At 38.2% G+C, this 16742-nt stretch overlaps 1 protein-coding gene across 1 annotated transcript in view; it reads right to left on the reverse strand.

Annotated features, from left to right (window-relative positions):
• Positions 1-16742, reverse strand: part of ACSS3 (acyl-CoA synthetase short chain family member 3) — a 281025-nt gene that overhangs the window by 230225 nt on the left and 34058 nt on the right. Inside the window, exon 2 of the mRNA XM_007953165.1 lies at positions 5438-5582. Coding sequence (XP_007951356.1) covers positions 5438-5582 — 145 coding nt within the window. The remainder of the gene's footprint in view (positions 1-5437; positions 5583-16742) is intronic.

Raw genomic sequence — 16742 nt, forward strand, 5'->3', positions numbered from 1 at the left:
TCTTAGTTCAATTAGGGCAGTTCCTACTGTCAAATCCAGCTTACATAAAATAGAAATCATAGCAGTCTTCAAGTATCCTGGCGCTCCCTTCACAAATTTGTTCCTTACCATACTAGTAAAAGGTGTGTCCTCTGGACTCTCCAATTCTGGGTCTAGGGATCTAATCTGATAAATCCATTCTACCATGCCAATATCCTTAAGCCTCTGGATACCTTCTTCTACATTATACCAAGGCAGGTCCGGTACTTCAACTTGACTTAAGGTAGGCCACCATATAATCTATGCTTCAGTAAGCCAACCAAATAAACAATTAGATCCTTTCCTAACCTCTCAAGCTGAAACACTGAATGAAGAATCCATACTTGGTGGGCCTAAATCAATAAACTCAGACTGATCCAATGTTACATTCCTTGCACCATTATCCCACACCCTCAGTAGCCATTCCCGTACACATTCTGCAGGTGTCTGTCTATACATGTTAGCAAAATCAAGTAGGTTTTTTCAGGTCTAACGTACCACTTCCTCAGTCACACTCTGTATTTCTCCTTTTGGGATTTACTTGGACTTAACTTTAGTTATAGCTCTAGCAGCAACAATGGATGGTTGGGGAAGTTCCTGAGAACATTCAGCAATGTCTTCCATGGTATCTACCTCAAGCAATGACCCAGCAGGAACAGCTGGGTTTACCCATCAAACTGAGGTGGAAGGAATAATGGTTTTACAGCAATCCCCTCAAATAGGAGGCATTCAACAGAATTTACAGGCTCCATATCCTCATCTTCCTGTCTGCCCATCTGTCCCCATTGCAGGTTTCAGGATCCCATTTTTTTCCCAATCAACTTCAGACACCATTCTGGGTTGGCAATTTAATTGGCATTGTAATTCAGCTACCCTTATAATAAGACTCTGGGTTTGATTTTCAGCAATTTCAACTCTTTTACCAGAAGAAATAAGGCTTTCTTTCAGAACACAACTGGAAACATTGAGATCTTTTATGTGGTGCTTGAGCTGTGACTCAGCAGCCCTGTGCTCATCTCACTCTTTCACCACTTTGTCTAGTGTAAGTAAGACCAACCAACCAGCTTCCTTATACTCCTCATACTGACAAAATTGCAGAAAAGTATTAAATATGTGATCACCCAGAGCCTCACTTCTCAAAAATATTTGATCTATTGGTGGTGTTATTTTGCATAATAATGTTGCCATCTCATACCACAGATTAGCAGGGCCCTCTTTACTAATGGAGGCAGAGTCACCAGTGCCTTTACAATTAATCAAATTGGAGAACCAAAACAGAATCACGGAGAAACAATTTAGGAAGCCCATTCTTATGATTTTGTCTCTCTAGAACCAGTTCTGGTACCAAATGTGTTAGGCTTGGTTCTTTAGAGAAGCAAATCCAGTAAAACTCATATATACATATAGAGAAAGAGAAATTTATCTTAGGAAAATGGCTCACACACTTATAGAAGCTGGCAAGTCCCAAGTTCTTGGATCAAATGTCAAGCTGGAGGCTTTTCCCAATTCACACAGCCGCAGGGGCTGATGAGCTCAAAGTTGGCAGGCAGTATACCAGCTGTCGACACCACCGAATAACAAATCCAAGATCCCCAGGCCGAATGGTGGATTGTTCACTCACAGACAGTTGTAGGCCGAACTACAGGATCCCAATCCACAGAAGAGTGTCTCTTTTCCCAGGATGTCCATAAATATATTCGAAGCAGACCACACCCCTAGGAAAACTCCCTTTCAATGGATTGGCTGCTCAAAACATATACATCCAATCCCAACATGAGAATAACCAACATCACGACTGCTTAAACCACACAGAATTGTGGTCCAGCCAAGTTGACACACAGCTCCAACTATCACAGAAGGCAACTGAAAAAACTTTCATTTAAAAGTAAATATTTCCAAACCCTAGCATGTTGAATCTAGACCAGTGATTTCTTAACCAGGAGCATTTTCCCCTCAGGGAACATTTAGCAATGTTTGAAGACATTTTTGGTTGCCACATCTTGGGTTGGGGGAGGGGTGCTCCCAGCATCCAGTGAGTAGGGACCAGTAATGCTGCTAAACATCCTACAATGTACATGACAACCCCCACAGTAAGGAATAATATGCCCAAACTGTCAACAGTGTCAAGGTTGAGAAACTCTGCTTTAGACTATTGAATTTCTTCTTGACTTATTTTTTCTATGCCTTAATAACTCCCTTTGAATAAATAACCCCACAGAGCTAGAAGAACTCTCCCACAGTCCACATGGCCAAATACTTTTATAATTAGCTCTGAAATCTCAATTCTATCCTACTTTTATGAGAAGATTATCTCACAACTCATCTGGCATTATTATGACCCAGCTAAGAAAAACACAAGCAAGAAACTAAAAATTAACAAGCAATGTAAAGGAACAAGCATATGCAAGAGCTGTGAAGAGCTAGCAATGTCTGAGGAAATGACAGGACATCCAGGTCCAAACGAGTAGTGTACGTAGTCAAGAATGTGGGGAAAATGAAACTTGGAAAGGAGAATGTGGCCAAACACCAAAATACTATGTCTTTTACATAAAGAGAGTATGCATTTTAGTCCCTGAATAATAGCAATATTTAAGGAAGAGATTTTTAAGTAGGATAAAGAAATGTGTTGTTTCTTAGGAAGAAAACACTAGCTAGTATCACATCAGGAAATGATCTAACATGAGGTGAGACTGGAAACAAGGAAGGCGGTTAAGAAACTATAGTCCTTATATAGAAATAGTAGTTTAAGATGAGGAACAGCTAGAGAGTACTCCAGTGTGGATAGAAAGCAAAGGGTAGGGAAGACTAAATTATACTATTAGATATTTATTCATTAAGGACTTAGTCATTGCAAACACCTATTTTCAACATAAATGGTGGCTAAATACTTAAACCTCACCAGATGGAGTACATAGGCATCAAATCTGTCCAAAGAGGTGATAGGAAAGATGAATAGTATCAGTCAGAACAAGGCCAATGGCCAACTACAGAGCAAAACATCCTCCTAAGCAATTTCAAGTTGAAGCTGAAGAAAATTAAAACAAGTCCAAGAGAACCAAAGTACGACCTTGATTTTAGAGACCATCTGAAGACTGGATTTGATGCACTGAATATTAATGATTGAAGACCAGAAGAGTTATGGGATGACATCAAGAACAACATACATGAAGAAAGCAAAAAGTCATTAAAAAAGACACAAAGAAAAGGCCAAAATGGATGTCAGAAGAAACTTGCTTGTAGAGTACGTAAAGCAAATAGAAAAAATGATGAAGTAAAAACAGCTGAAGAGAAGGTTTAAAGGCTGTTTCAAGAAGACAAAGTAATGTATTATAATGAAATGTGCAAAAACCTGGAATTAGAAAACCAAAAGGAAACAACACACTCATTTCTCAAGCTGAAAGAACTAAAGAAAAGTTGAAATACTGAAAGATTCTATGGGCAAAACATTGAATGATGCAAGAAGTATCAAGGGAAGATGGAAGGAATATACAAAGTCAATGTACCAAAAAGAATTGATTAATGGGGAACCATTTCAGGAGGTAGCATATGATCAAGAACTGATGACACTGAAGAAAGAAGTTCAAGTTGCACTGAAGGCATCTGGAAAATCAAGCCTCCAGCAATTGATGGAATACCAATTGTTGTATTTCAACGAATGTATGCACTGCTGAAAGCACTCACTTGTCTATGCCAAGAAATTTGGAAGACAGATACCTGGCCAAGTAACAGGAAGAGATCCCTATTGGTGCCCATTCCAGAGAAAGGTGATCCAACAGAATGAAGAAATTATTGAACAATACCGTAACTCTAAACTCACTGCCGTCGAGTCAGATCCGACTCATAGCGATCCCTTCTTGGGTTTCCGAGGATGTATCACTCCAGAAGTAGATTGCCAAACCTTCCTTCCGTGGAGTGGCTAGTGAGTTTGAAATGCCAGCCTTCTGGTTAGTGGTCAAATGCCTTAGGCACTACGATATAATTCAAAAATGGTTGCCAGAAATTCAAGCCAGATTCAAAAGACGATGTGGAATGAGGGATATCATTGCCGAAGTCACATGGATCTTTGCTGAAAGCAGAGAATACCAGAAAGATGTTTACCTGTTTTTTACTGACTATGCAAAAGGGTTCTACTGGGTGGATCATAAAAAATTATGGATAACGTTGCAAAGAATGGGAATTTCAGAACATTTAATTGTGTTGATGAGGACCCAGTACATAAAGTAAGTGGCAGTTGTTCAAATAGAACAAGGGGATATGTGCATCACGATTGTAACCTTTCACCATACTTACTCAATCTGTATTTTGAGCAAATAATTGGAGAAGCTGGACTGTATGAAGAAGCATGCTGCATCAGGATTGGAGGAAAACTAGTTAACAACCTGTGAAATGTATATGACACAATGTTGCTTGCTGAAAGCAAAGAACTTGAAACACTTACTGATGAAATCAAAGACTAATATGTTCACTATGGATTACAACTCAACATGAAGAAAATGAAAATCTTCACAACAGGACCAATAAGCAACATCATGATAAATGGAGAAAACATTGAAGTTCTCAAGGACTTCATTTTACTTGAATCCACACTCAATGCCCATGGAAACAGCAGTGAAGAACTCAAACAACATATTGATTGGGAAAATCTGATGCAAAAGACTTCTTTAAAATGTTAAAAGGGAAAGATGTCACTTGAAGGATTAAGGTGCACCTGACCCAGGGCATGGTATTTTCAATCATCTCATATGCATTAGAAAGCTGGACAATGAATAAGAAAGACTGAAGAATATTGCATTTCAATGGCATCAAAGAACGGTGCTGACAAAGAATATTGAATATACTATGGACTTCCAGAAGAACAAACAATTTTGTCTTGGGAGAAGTACAGCCAACAGTCTCCTTAGAAGGGAGAATGGTAAGACTTCATCTCACCTATTTTGGATTTATTAGCAGGAGGGACCAGTCCCTGGAGAAGGACATCATGATTGGTAAAGTAGAGAGTCAGCAAAAAAGATGACAACCTCAATGAAATAGATTGACACAGTGGCTGCAAAATGGGCTCAAACAGCAAAGATTGTGAGGACGGTGCAGGACCAGGCTGTGTTCTGTTTTGTTGTATATAAGTTGTACATAAAGTTACTATGGGTCAGCACTGACTTGATGGCACCTAAAAACAACAATGAGAGATTTGATAATTGCCCCTTGTAAACTGAATTAATTTCAATGCTCAGGAGTATAAATTAAAGGAATAAAAACATCTGAAAGAGTTATATCTGCATTCATTTTCAATGTGCATTAAAAGAAAAGCATGTTAACAAATGTCACTGAACTAATATAATTAAATTGTATACAATAAGAATTTAAGTCACTTATATAATTTAATATGATTTTCAAATAATATACATAAAGTTTATGATGTTACCTGCTCTAAGACTTCTTTATAGGTAATAGTTGCTTTAGTATTTGTAACTGGACTGTCATAGATGATAGCAATCTTGTCCCCTTTACCATTTTCAATATGACGATCGATGGCATTGTAACAAATGTTAAGCATTCCTTCCACAAACCTGAAAAACAAGTAGATCATGAAAGTGAATGACTCTTTTCAAAACAGACTGTATCTTCACTAGGTTCCTATATTTTTTGTTTGTTAGAGTGGTCTTATGACAGTACTTCCCAGTGTATGCTATGCCAGGTAATTATGGTTGTATGCTATACATATAGGTATTTTAAATATCGATATTTAAGATGGTACACAAGTGAACATCTCTATTTTAATATATATGTATCTATTTTGATGTGTACAAAAAAATTATTTCTAGCATATTCAAACTGACAACTTCATGGATTTTATTGTTTAGAATGAGACCAGAGGATAGCCCACCAAAGTTACCTACTTTATGTTAATGACATCATTGTATCTAAGTGCAGCACTCAGGCATTGGGGTGATAAGGCAAATAACAGATGTATGATTGAAATCTAGTGATCCACTATAAAATGACAAACCTCTTGGAAAATTAGCTCTTCCATGGAATACCTAAGTATATCATTTCAGTTTCAGTTAAAAGTGTTGTCTCAAGTCCCATAAAGAATAGATAAGCTCTTTTGTGTATCTTTGAAATGCTTCATAATATGAATAAAGAATGGACACGTACATACAATATTAATTAATTCTGAAAAGAATGTTTTGCAATTCAATCTTTTCATCTCTTACTTCATCATGTCCTTCTTTGAAAATAAGACAACATGTAGATACACAGAGATACTATTTAAGGAAATATAACCCATTAAAAACAACAACTTTGAACAGCCAATTTGTTAGGAGGAGGAATTACAATGAAATGTGCAATAGAGTAGTGGCTCATTTGTCCCCAAAACAGATTCCCAAACATTACAATAATGCAAAACAACAAGAAAAAAATAAATAATAGCAAGAAGAAAAAATCCTATCCAACAGCCATCACCTTGGGGTTTTCACTAAAAGAGTCCTGTATGAAATGAAGCAGTATATTAAAAGCAGTTATATATATAATGGTAACATTAAAAAATAATAGATACAGAAGGGAGCGGGGGAGAGATCATTTAATAAGGCTCCAATGACCCTACATATCTCAATAATACTGATTATTACCACCTTACAGAGTAGCACAAGAAAAGACTAATATAATAATTCTGAGTCTCCAGGTGTGACAAATTTGATGTTTATTCAGAAAAGTTGTTTATTCCATTCCCATTGCCCCTACTTTCACCAAAAATAACATCATCTCTTTCTTAAACCCCAAGTTCCATGAGTGGAGGATACTTCGTTTGATTCTGGGCTCATTCTGTTCCTTTAGCTAATGCAAGGAGAGTAGACATGACACAAGCAGAGACTTGAAAAGCACTGTATGAGGGGGCTTGTCCTCTTGCAACTCCACCTTCTCCAAGAGAAGAGCCTCCCAGGTACAGCCATTACTTCCTCAGCCAGGCACCCATAATGAACGTTTCCAGACCAGACCCCCAAAGAAGCAGGATACATGTGTCAGAGCAATGTCCCTGTCATGGCCATCCTAGATCAGCCTACTACCTAACATTCTGCAGATACATGGAAATCACTGGTGATTGCTTTATACTGGTAAAATTTTGTGGTTACTTGTTATGAAATGTTTTATGCCCATAATTAATGGATATACCAAGAAAAAGTAAAATTTGCTCAACATTCTGTGGCAGAAATAAGAGAAGTGGTTTTACAGAATTTTACTTCCAAAAAACCCTCATTCCCATTTTTGTTTTTGTTTCTGAAAAGAACAGACACATTTTAAAGACACAGAAAATTTGACTTACTGGAATACTTTCTGAAGTATCTATCATTCTTTTTCACTTTATGTATAACTTCTCCTACACTAACACTCTTTCTGTTCAATATATACTTAAGCTCATAACTATCCTACAAAAAATGACTCCCTCAATCCCAAAGAATTACAGACCATTCACTTTAACCTTTTATCTTCTCCATAACTTTTGCAAAATCTTCTTCCTCTTCCTAATCTCAAACTAATAAAAGTCAACTACTGTCAAGTCGTCGAGTCGGATCCGACTCATAGTGACCCCTCCTTGGGTTTCCGGGGCAGTATCACTATGGAAGTAGATTGTCCAACAGGGAACACTAAAGGTCCAAGTTCATTCCTTTGCTCACTCCACATACTTTCTCTAGGTGATCTTCAAATTTGTACATATCAACTTCTATTTTTACCTCCAGCTTTGATCCAGTTTCTGAGCTCCGTACCTTTATACCAAACCACCTACTAGCTATCTCTACTTGGAAAAATAACACATCCAAAACTTAACCATTTTCATTCTACCTCCAACCAACAGCTCTACCCAACTACAAATCTACGACTTCATGTATTTTCTATATTTCAATGAGCCACCATGAACCACCCAGTGACCTAAATTAGAAATGAAGAGTCCAATTTAATCCCTCAGTCACTACATCCAATCAATTGTATGCAGTTACTTCTGCCTTTATCATTTCTAATTGTTCAGTGCTTTCATTGAGACTTGGGTTACAATGACTGCCTCCTAATTAATCTCTCTGCCTTCAGACTGATCCCATCTCCTCAAGCCATCCTCTTATGCAACTAGAATATCTTCTCTCAATTAAACATTATCATGTCAAATGGTACTTAAAATAATTTAATATAGTTCCATAAAGTTCAGGAAACAACTTTTAGATGACCTGCAAAACCCATTAATCTACTCAGCTTCATGTTCCCTCATCCACCTTCCCAAACTCCAGCTATATTGAATTACAAAATGTGGTGGTGGTGGTGGTGGTGGTTAGGTGCTGTCATCCGTTCTCACTCAGTGACCCCATGTAAAACAGAATGAAACCCTGCCAGGTCCTGCGCCATCCTCACAATTCTTGCTATGCTTGAGCCCATCGCTGCAGCCACTCTGCCAATCCATCTCATTCAGGGTCATTCCATTTTCCTTGACCCTCTATGGTACCATGCAGATATCATTCTCCAGGGACTAGACCCTTCTGATAACATGATCAAAGTATGTGAGATGAAGTCTGGCTATTCTTGCTTCTAAGGAGTCTTCCAGCTGTACTTCCTCCAAGCAGCCATTCTTCTGGCAGTCCATGGTACATTCAATATTCTTTGCCAATACCACAATTCAAATCCTTCAGTTCTTCTGCAGTTTCCTTTATTCATTGTCCAGCTCTCACATGCATATGAGGCAACTGAAAACACAATGGCTTGAGTCAGGCACACCTTAGTCTTCAAAGTGACATCTTTGCTCTTTAACATTTTAAAGACATCTTTTGCAACAGATTTGCCCATTGCAATACCTCAGTTGATTTTTTTTGACTGCTGCTTCCATTGGCATTGATGGAGGATCTAAGTAAAACAACATCCCTGGTAACTTTTTTTCTCCATTTATCATGATGTTAATTATTGGCCTAGTTGTGAGGATTTCTAATTTTTTAATGTTGAGTTAAAATCCATACTGTAGGCTGTGGTCTTTTATATACATCTGTAAATTGTTCAAGTCATTTTCACTGTCAGCAAACAAGGATGTGTCATCTACATATTGCAGGTGGTTACTAAGTCTTCCTCCAATCCGAATGCCCCATTCCTCTTCATACAATCCAGTTTCTTGGATTATTTGCTTAGCATACAGATGCAATAAGTATGACGAAAGGATGCAACCCTGACACACACCTTTCCTGATTTTAAACAATGCAATATCCCCTTGTTCTTTTTTGGATGGCTGCCTCTTGTCTATGTACAGGTTCCTCTTGAGCACAATCAAGTGCTCCAGAAGTCCTATTTTTTGCAATGTTATCCATATTTTGATATGATCCACACAGTTGAATGCCTTTGCATAATCAATAAAATTATGTGTTGTTCTTAGGTGCCATCGAGTCAACTCCAACTCACATCAACTCTATGTACAATAGAACTAAACATTGTCTGGTCCTTTGCCAGCTTCACAATTCTTGTTATACCTGACCCCATTGTTCTAGCCACTGTGTCAATCCATCTCATTGTGGGCCTTCCCTACTTTCACTGACCCTCCACTTTAGCAAGCAAGATACCCTTTTCTAGAGCATGGTCCCTTCTGACAACATGACCAAAGTAGATCAGATGAAGTCTGGCAATTCTTTTTTATTTTTTTTTTCTCTCTCTCTTTTTTTTTTTTAAATGTGATTTGGGTGAAAATTTACAGAGCAAATTCACTTTCCATACAGAAGTTCACATTCACTTTGTCTCATGACATTGACTACAACTTATTCCTAATGCAACAGCTCCCTTCCCACTTCCTCCCAATGTGATAGACACACCTCTTCCCTGTGTCCATCCCTCCTGCCTCCTGAGTTGTCTCCCTGTGCATAAACAACCCTTCTTTCTCCCATGATTGTTCTCTCCAAGAAGTGTATCTACCTCAGGTACATGTTCAACTCATATGTCTATCTTTTGTTTGGCTGGAAGCCACAGGTGTGGGTTCAATTCCAGACCTGAAGGGCAGCTAAGGGCCATAGTCTCAGGGGTTCCACCAGGCTCTATCAGACCAGCAAACCTGTCCCCCCCCCTTTTTTTTTCCAAATGATTTTGAGTTTTGTTCCACATTGTTCTCCCTCTCTATCCAGCATCTCCTATATAGATCCCCCTCTGAGTGGTTAATAGTGGTAGCTGGGCACCATCTAGTTCTTCTCATCTCATAGTCATATAGGCTGCAGATCGCGTGGTTACCAGTCACTTAGGCTAGTTGTTTCCATGAATCTTTGGTTTTCTTCATTCTTCTTTGCTCTGGATGAGGAGAGACCCATTGTTGCATCTAGGTAGCTACTGTTTATGTTGTTGAAAATCATCTTGCAACAAATAAGTTGTTGGTCATGCAATCTCCAGCATCATTTCTATCACCAAGGCCATATTTTCCAACTACTGGTGAGTCTTCTTTGTTCCAATTTATGCATTCCAATTACTATTAATAATCAACACATCTTGATTGCATATTTGGTCCATTTCAGACTGCAGAAATTGGTAAATATCTGCAATTTCCTTACCTTTGGCTGTGGTGGTTGCTGTGTAAATTTTAATAATAGTATTAATTGGTCTTTCTTGCAGGCCTATGGATATTATTCTATCACTGACAACATGTACTTCAAGATAGATCTTGAAACATTCTTTGTGATGACGAATGCCACGTTATTCCCAGAATAGTAGACCATATGGTTGTCTGATTCAAAATGGCCAAAACCAGTCCATTCATTTCAGCTCACTAATGCCTAAGATATTGATCTTTATGCATTCCATTTCATTTTTTACAATTTCCAATTTTCTTAGATTTACATTTAGTACATTCCATGTTCTGATTATTATTAGCTGTTTGCAGCTGTTTCCTCCCATTTTGAGCTGTGCCACATTAGCAAATGGAGGTCCTGAAAGCTTTACTCCATCCACATCATTAAGGCTGACTCTATACTGAGGATGCAGCTCTTTCCCAGTCATATTTTGAGTGCCTTCCAACCTGGGGGGCTCACCATCCAGTACTATATTGGACAATGTTTAGGGGTATTCATGATGTTTTCCAGTAATATATCAGACAGTGGGTCACTACTATTCATAAGGTTTTTACTGCCCAATTCTTTGAGAAATGGATAGCCCCTTCCTTCTTATGAGTCAGTCTTCATCTGAAAGTTCTGCTGAAACCTGTCCACTATAAGTAACCCTGCTGGTATTTGAAATAACAGTGGCATAGCTTCTAGCCTCACAGCAACACTCAAGCCACCACAGTACAACAAATTGACAGATGAATTTAGTTCCTTAAGTTCAGTCAGGTACTATCTCTGTGCCTGAATTTCCCTGCACATCTACTACCATTCGCTTAAGTAATTTCAAAGCCTCGTGTGCATTCTCCTACCACAGTACTTACCACATTGTGTAACAGTCCACTTATTTACACATTTCTTCATTATATTTTAATCTATCTGAGAGTAGAGACTATATCATATTCTCCTCATAGTCCTTGGATCTACTAAAGTACTTGCCATTTATTAGTTACTCAATAAATATTTGATTACTGAATGAATGAATGATTAGTAAACTTTCAGAAGGCACTGGATCAAGGTAAAATTATCCCATTTTAAAGTTGAAGAAATAAACATTCAAAAAGAGTAAACCCCAGGACCTTTGGCTAGAAAGTGAACAAAGCCAAACCTGAAACTCAAGTCATTAGAAATCTAGCTTAGGGTTCTAGTCTGTAACATCACATTCAATCATCCACTCATAAATAACATTTATTGTTCTACCTTAAAATTTACTCTGTCATTTCCAATCTGTTGTGGAGCCTATCTGGTGAGTTTTTCATTTTAGTTAATTTTTCATTATTCTAAAATTTCTACTTGATTCTTATTTGTTTCTTCCTTTTTTTTTTTTTTGGTGAGCCTTTCTATTTCTTTATTGGGACGTTGTTTATTTGTTTCAGGTATGTTCATATATGCTTATTGAAGCATATTACAATTCATGTCATATAATTCCAACCTCTCTGTCATCTCTGTGTTGATATCTGTTGATTGTGTTTTCTCATTCAAGTTCAGATTTTCCTGGTTGATGAGTGATATTCTGTTATATCCTGGACAATCTGGACATTACATTATGAGATTCTGAATGCCATTTAAACATATTGTTAAAATCTTCTTTTTTAGCAGGACTCTTCTAACATCTCATTGCTGCCAGTTACAGGTATAAATTTCAGTTCCCCAGTAGGCTTCCATTTATACCTCCAGGAGTTAGGGGTGTCTTTTTATTGCTGAACTGAGGTAGAGGTTCAGGCTCCCCACTAAGCTTTCAGTGATACCACTCTGGCTAGAAGAAGTGGAGGGGCACCTCCTTACTATTCCTCACTTGACTTCCACTGACAATTCCAGGTAGAAAGTCTCCTTGGGAAAAGATAAAAGATCCAGCTCTCCACATAGCCTTCTCTGACACCATTATGGGGGATAGTAGTGTTGTGTCTACTTACATGCTAGTAAGGGTGGAAGTCTAGACTCTACAAAACCTTTCCTGGTGGTAGTGATGATGATGCTGGAGTGTGTGTGTGTGTGTTTTCCCTGTGGTGTCTGGCTGAAATACAGTGATTATTGTCAAAAAGCTTTCTATTTCTCCAGGCTGCCCTTTCTTGGTCCTTTGTCTAGAAAGAAAAACTTTTGTTTAGGTTTTTTTTGTCTGTCCATATTTATTTTTAGAGAACACATTTCAATCCATAATTGTAGTCTAATTTCATCATACTTCTGTGATGAGCAATACTCAAAGCACCATAGGTGTTTGTATGTTTGTTTGTTTGTTTTTCCCAGTTGCTTTCAACTTTGGGGTAGTTTAATGTTTAAATAATTAACACCTAGGGATTAGTTAAGGAGCTCTAGTAGTGTAGTGGCTAAGTTATTTGGCTGCTAACTAGAAAGTCGGCAGCTCAAACACAGCAGATGCTCCACAGAAGAAAGATTGGACAGTGTGCTTCTGTAATGATTTACAGCTTTGGAAAGCCAATGGGGGTTGCTATGGGTCAGAATTGCCTTGATGGCAGTGAATTTGGCTTTTGGTTTTGAGGGATTGCTTTGCTAAGGGTACTGTCAAAAAAAAATTAGAATTTTAAGGGTACTCTTTGGAGTAGACTAGAGGGAAATCTGAACAATGGGAAGAACCTATAAACAATCTTAAGCAAGAACTGTTGCAGGGAATGAGAGCTTGGCTTAGCCCCAGAGGTGGTTATAGGTAATGGACAGACAAGCACAGACTAGTTAAACTTAAAAATTGGTTTACTATTGAAGGCTGGACCAAGTGACCTACAAAGGCTTCCCAGGTCAAAGATTTGATTATCGTGCTTTGACAAGATTCTTAGTTCATTTGAAATCAAATCACTTCAGTAAAGGTCAAAAGAATGCCTTCTACATGATATCTCCTCCATTTCCCTTCTAAATTCAAGGTTAGATTTTAAATTATTTATCTCCCTAGATAATAAAAACAAGTAACCTCATGGGATAAAACAGAGAAAATCTATTTTCGAGTATTTATATATATAGAGAGAGAGAGAGAGAGAGAGCCTTTGATGTTTAAGATTTTATTACACGCTTTTTTTGAGGACCTGACAAATTCTCAAAACACATGTTCAAAGATGGCATAATATATTTTTTAATAGCTGTTAAACAATAAAGTTAGTACTATCCTGTTGTAAATTGTCTTTTACAACATTTCCATGATTTTAAATGATACTTCAATGATTTTTCTTAGAGAGAAATATGGGTCACATTGCTTTTTACCACATTCATGAGCTAAATTTCTAAAATCAGTGGATATGAAAGATCTGAAGTAAACACACACAGATTATTACCAAATAATCAAATTACTTCCTGGGAATATTGAATCAGTTAATATTCCCATCAGCATTACCTGAATTCCCATTTCACCACACTCCTCTAAACACAGATTCTCACTCTACATCTTCTTCAATTTGAGAGGTTAAAAAATGGTTTTAATTTTGGTTTGATTACTACTATGGCTTATCAATTTTTAAAATCCTTTTATCTGTAGAAGATATTGAACTTATGTGTGACATTGTTGGAAATAATGTAACCATTTTGCTGGCTTATTTAATTCATGGTATTTTCTGACATAATATTTTAAATCTCTATGTACTCAAATAGGAGCTCTGGTAGCATAGTGCCTAAGGCACTTGACTGCTAACCAGAAGGCTGGCGGTTCAAACCCACCAGCCACTCCTCGGAAGGAAGGTTGGGCAATCCTACTTCTGTAGTGATACTGCCTCGGAAACCCAAGGAGGGGTCACGATGAGTCGGGGCCGACTCTACAGCACATAACTACAACAACACAATGTACTCAAATACCTCATTTTCCTTTGCAATCTTTTTCTCTAAGATAATTCATACCAGTTTCTACTGATTTCATTTTTAATATTTAGATCTTACATGTGCCAATCATTAATATACAATGTATAACACATATATATTTTACACTATATGATGTTATATAGTAATAGATTACATCTATTGTGGTTGGGTACCATCTAATCACTTTTGAATCCATATGACATAGAACTGCCCCACAGGATTTTCTGTATTGTAATTTTTATGGGAGCAGGTCACCAGGTCTTTTGCCCATAGGGCCACTGGATGTGATCAAACCGCCAGCCTTTCAGTTAGCCATGCATTTCACTGTTGCATTACTTGGGTCCCTTATATTAAATATATATTTTTATAAAACCAAAAACCAAACTCAGTGCTATCAAGTCATCTCTGACTCATAGCAACCCCTTATTGGGCTTCTGAGGTGGTATCTCTATGGCAGTAAATTGCTCAGTCTTCCTTCCGAGGAGTGGCTGGTGGGTTTGAACTACTAGCCTTCTGGTTAGCAATCAAATGCCCTAGGCACTATGCCACCAGAGCTCCCAAATATATATATATATGAAAAATGGGCCATGGGATGTCAGAATGGATAATTAAGATATAATCCAATCCTCCCCCCCCCCAAACACATATACACATACGTAGAACACAATTTTGATGGCCAAGGATATAAATTTCTGAAGTGGGAAGAGTTTCTACAGGGAAATTCTTCTAGAAGATATAGGCCTTGAACAACAGTGACAGGGCTGTATAACTTCCAGGAGGCCTAGAAGTCTCACATACTACTGCCACTTGAAACTTCCTTCTCCTTCCTCAATTGTAGGAAAAAAGGACACTAGTAATCAAATTTGCACTCCTCAGAAGGAAGATTGGGCAACCTGCTTCCATAGTAATACTGACTCAGAAACCCAAAGAAGTATTGTTATGAGTCAGATCCAACTCAATGGCATTGAGTTTGGGGACAAATTTGCATTCTTGAATAAGGTTCCTTACTAAGGCTCCCACATATACTCCAGTCACCTAACTACATGTTGACACCTATATATATATTAGTGTGTATGTGTGTATGTGAAATAAAAAGCAACATAAACTAATCTAGGGGCAAACAAAAGAAGAAAATTGGCAATAAGCAAACAAAAAGATGCTAAATCTTACTAGTAATCAGAAAAGTAAATATTAAAGCAATAATAAAGTATCAGGAGCTCTGGTAGTGTAGTGCCTAAGACACTTGAGTGCTAACCAGAAGGCTGGTGGTTCAAACCCACCAGCCATTCCTTGGAAGGAAGGTTGGGCAATCTACTTCCGTAGTGATATCGCCTCAGAAATCCAAGGAGGGGTCGCTATGAGTCGGGGTTGATTCCATGGCAAATAACAACAATAAGATGTCATCTTCCCCACTGGATTACTATAAAGATGTCATTCATAGTGTTGGTAAGAGTAAAAGTAAATAGGCACTGACTCTCAAATAATGTTGATGAAAGAAGGAATTAGTTCAGCCATTTAGAAGGGCTCTAATTCTGTATTTTGGTTCTGGTAGAATAGTGCCTAAGGCACCTGACTGCTAACCAGAAGCTGGTGGTTCAAACCCACCAGCCACTCCTCAGAAGGAAGGTTGGTCAATCTACTTCCGTAGTGATACAGCCTGGGAAACCCAAGGAGTGGTCGCTATAAGTCACGTCTGACTTGATGGCAAATTACAAAAACAATTCAGTATCTATTAATATATTCAAAGCACAATGTTAGTACTATGTAATCGTTAAAAGGAATGCAGTATATACATGTGTTTAAAATGCACTAATATGTAATGATGTTCAAAATGCACTTTGAGTAAGCTGAAGCCAGTTGCTTGTATTTGTTGTAAAGGTGCTGTTCTGGTGACCTACCTCCACTCTGACAAGAGTATACTACAAATGGGATGGCCTTAACAAACAGGAGTTTATTCTCATACATTTTGGAGGCTTTAAGTCCAAATTCATAGTGCCAGGCTCTGGGGGCTGGGTGAAAGCCCCTCAACTCTGGGGTCCAGCTCTGCCTCCTGCTCCCGGCCCACTGGAGCTAGAGGCATTTTTTCACGCAGACAACTACTGGCTGCTGAGGCTGACAAGCCCAAGGCTGACAAGTAAAAAGCATGGTCCCAATGACACCAAACCACACGACAGGCCATTAATTGAAGTCCATTGTAAGTCCCAAGGTCGGCAGAGCATGGCAGGCTGCTGAACAACAACACAGCTATATGCAGGGTCCAAGCATGCCATAAGCTAGAGACTATCCACAAGCCTTCTCCTTATATACAGAAAGCAGACCACATCCCAAAGG

This window comes from Orycteropus afer, unplaced genomic scaffold (genome assembly GCF_000298275.1).
Source record: "Orycteropus afer afer isolate SDZICR_OR568_19922 unplaced genomic scaffold, OryAfe1.0 scaffold00375, whole genome shotgun sequence".
Taxonomy (NCBI): Eukaryota; Metazoa; Chordata; class Mammalia; order Tubulidentata; family Orycteropodidae; genus Orycteropus; species Orycteropus afer.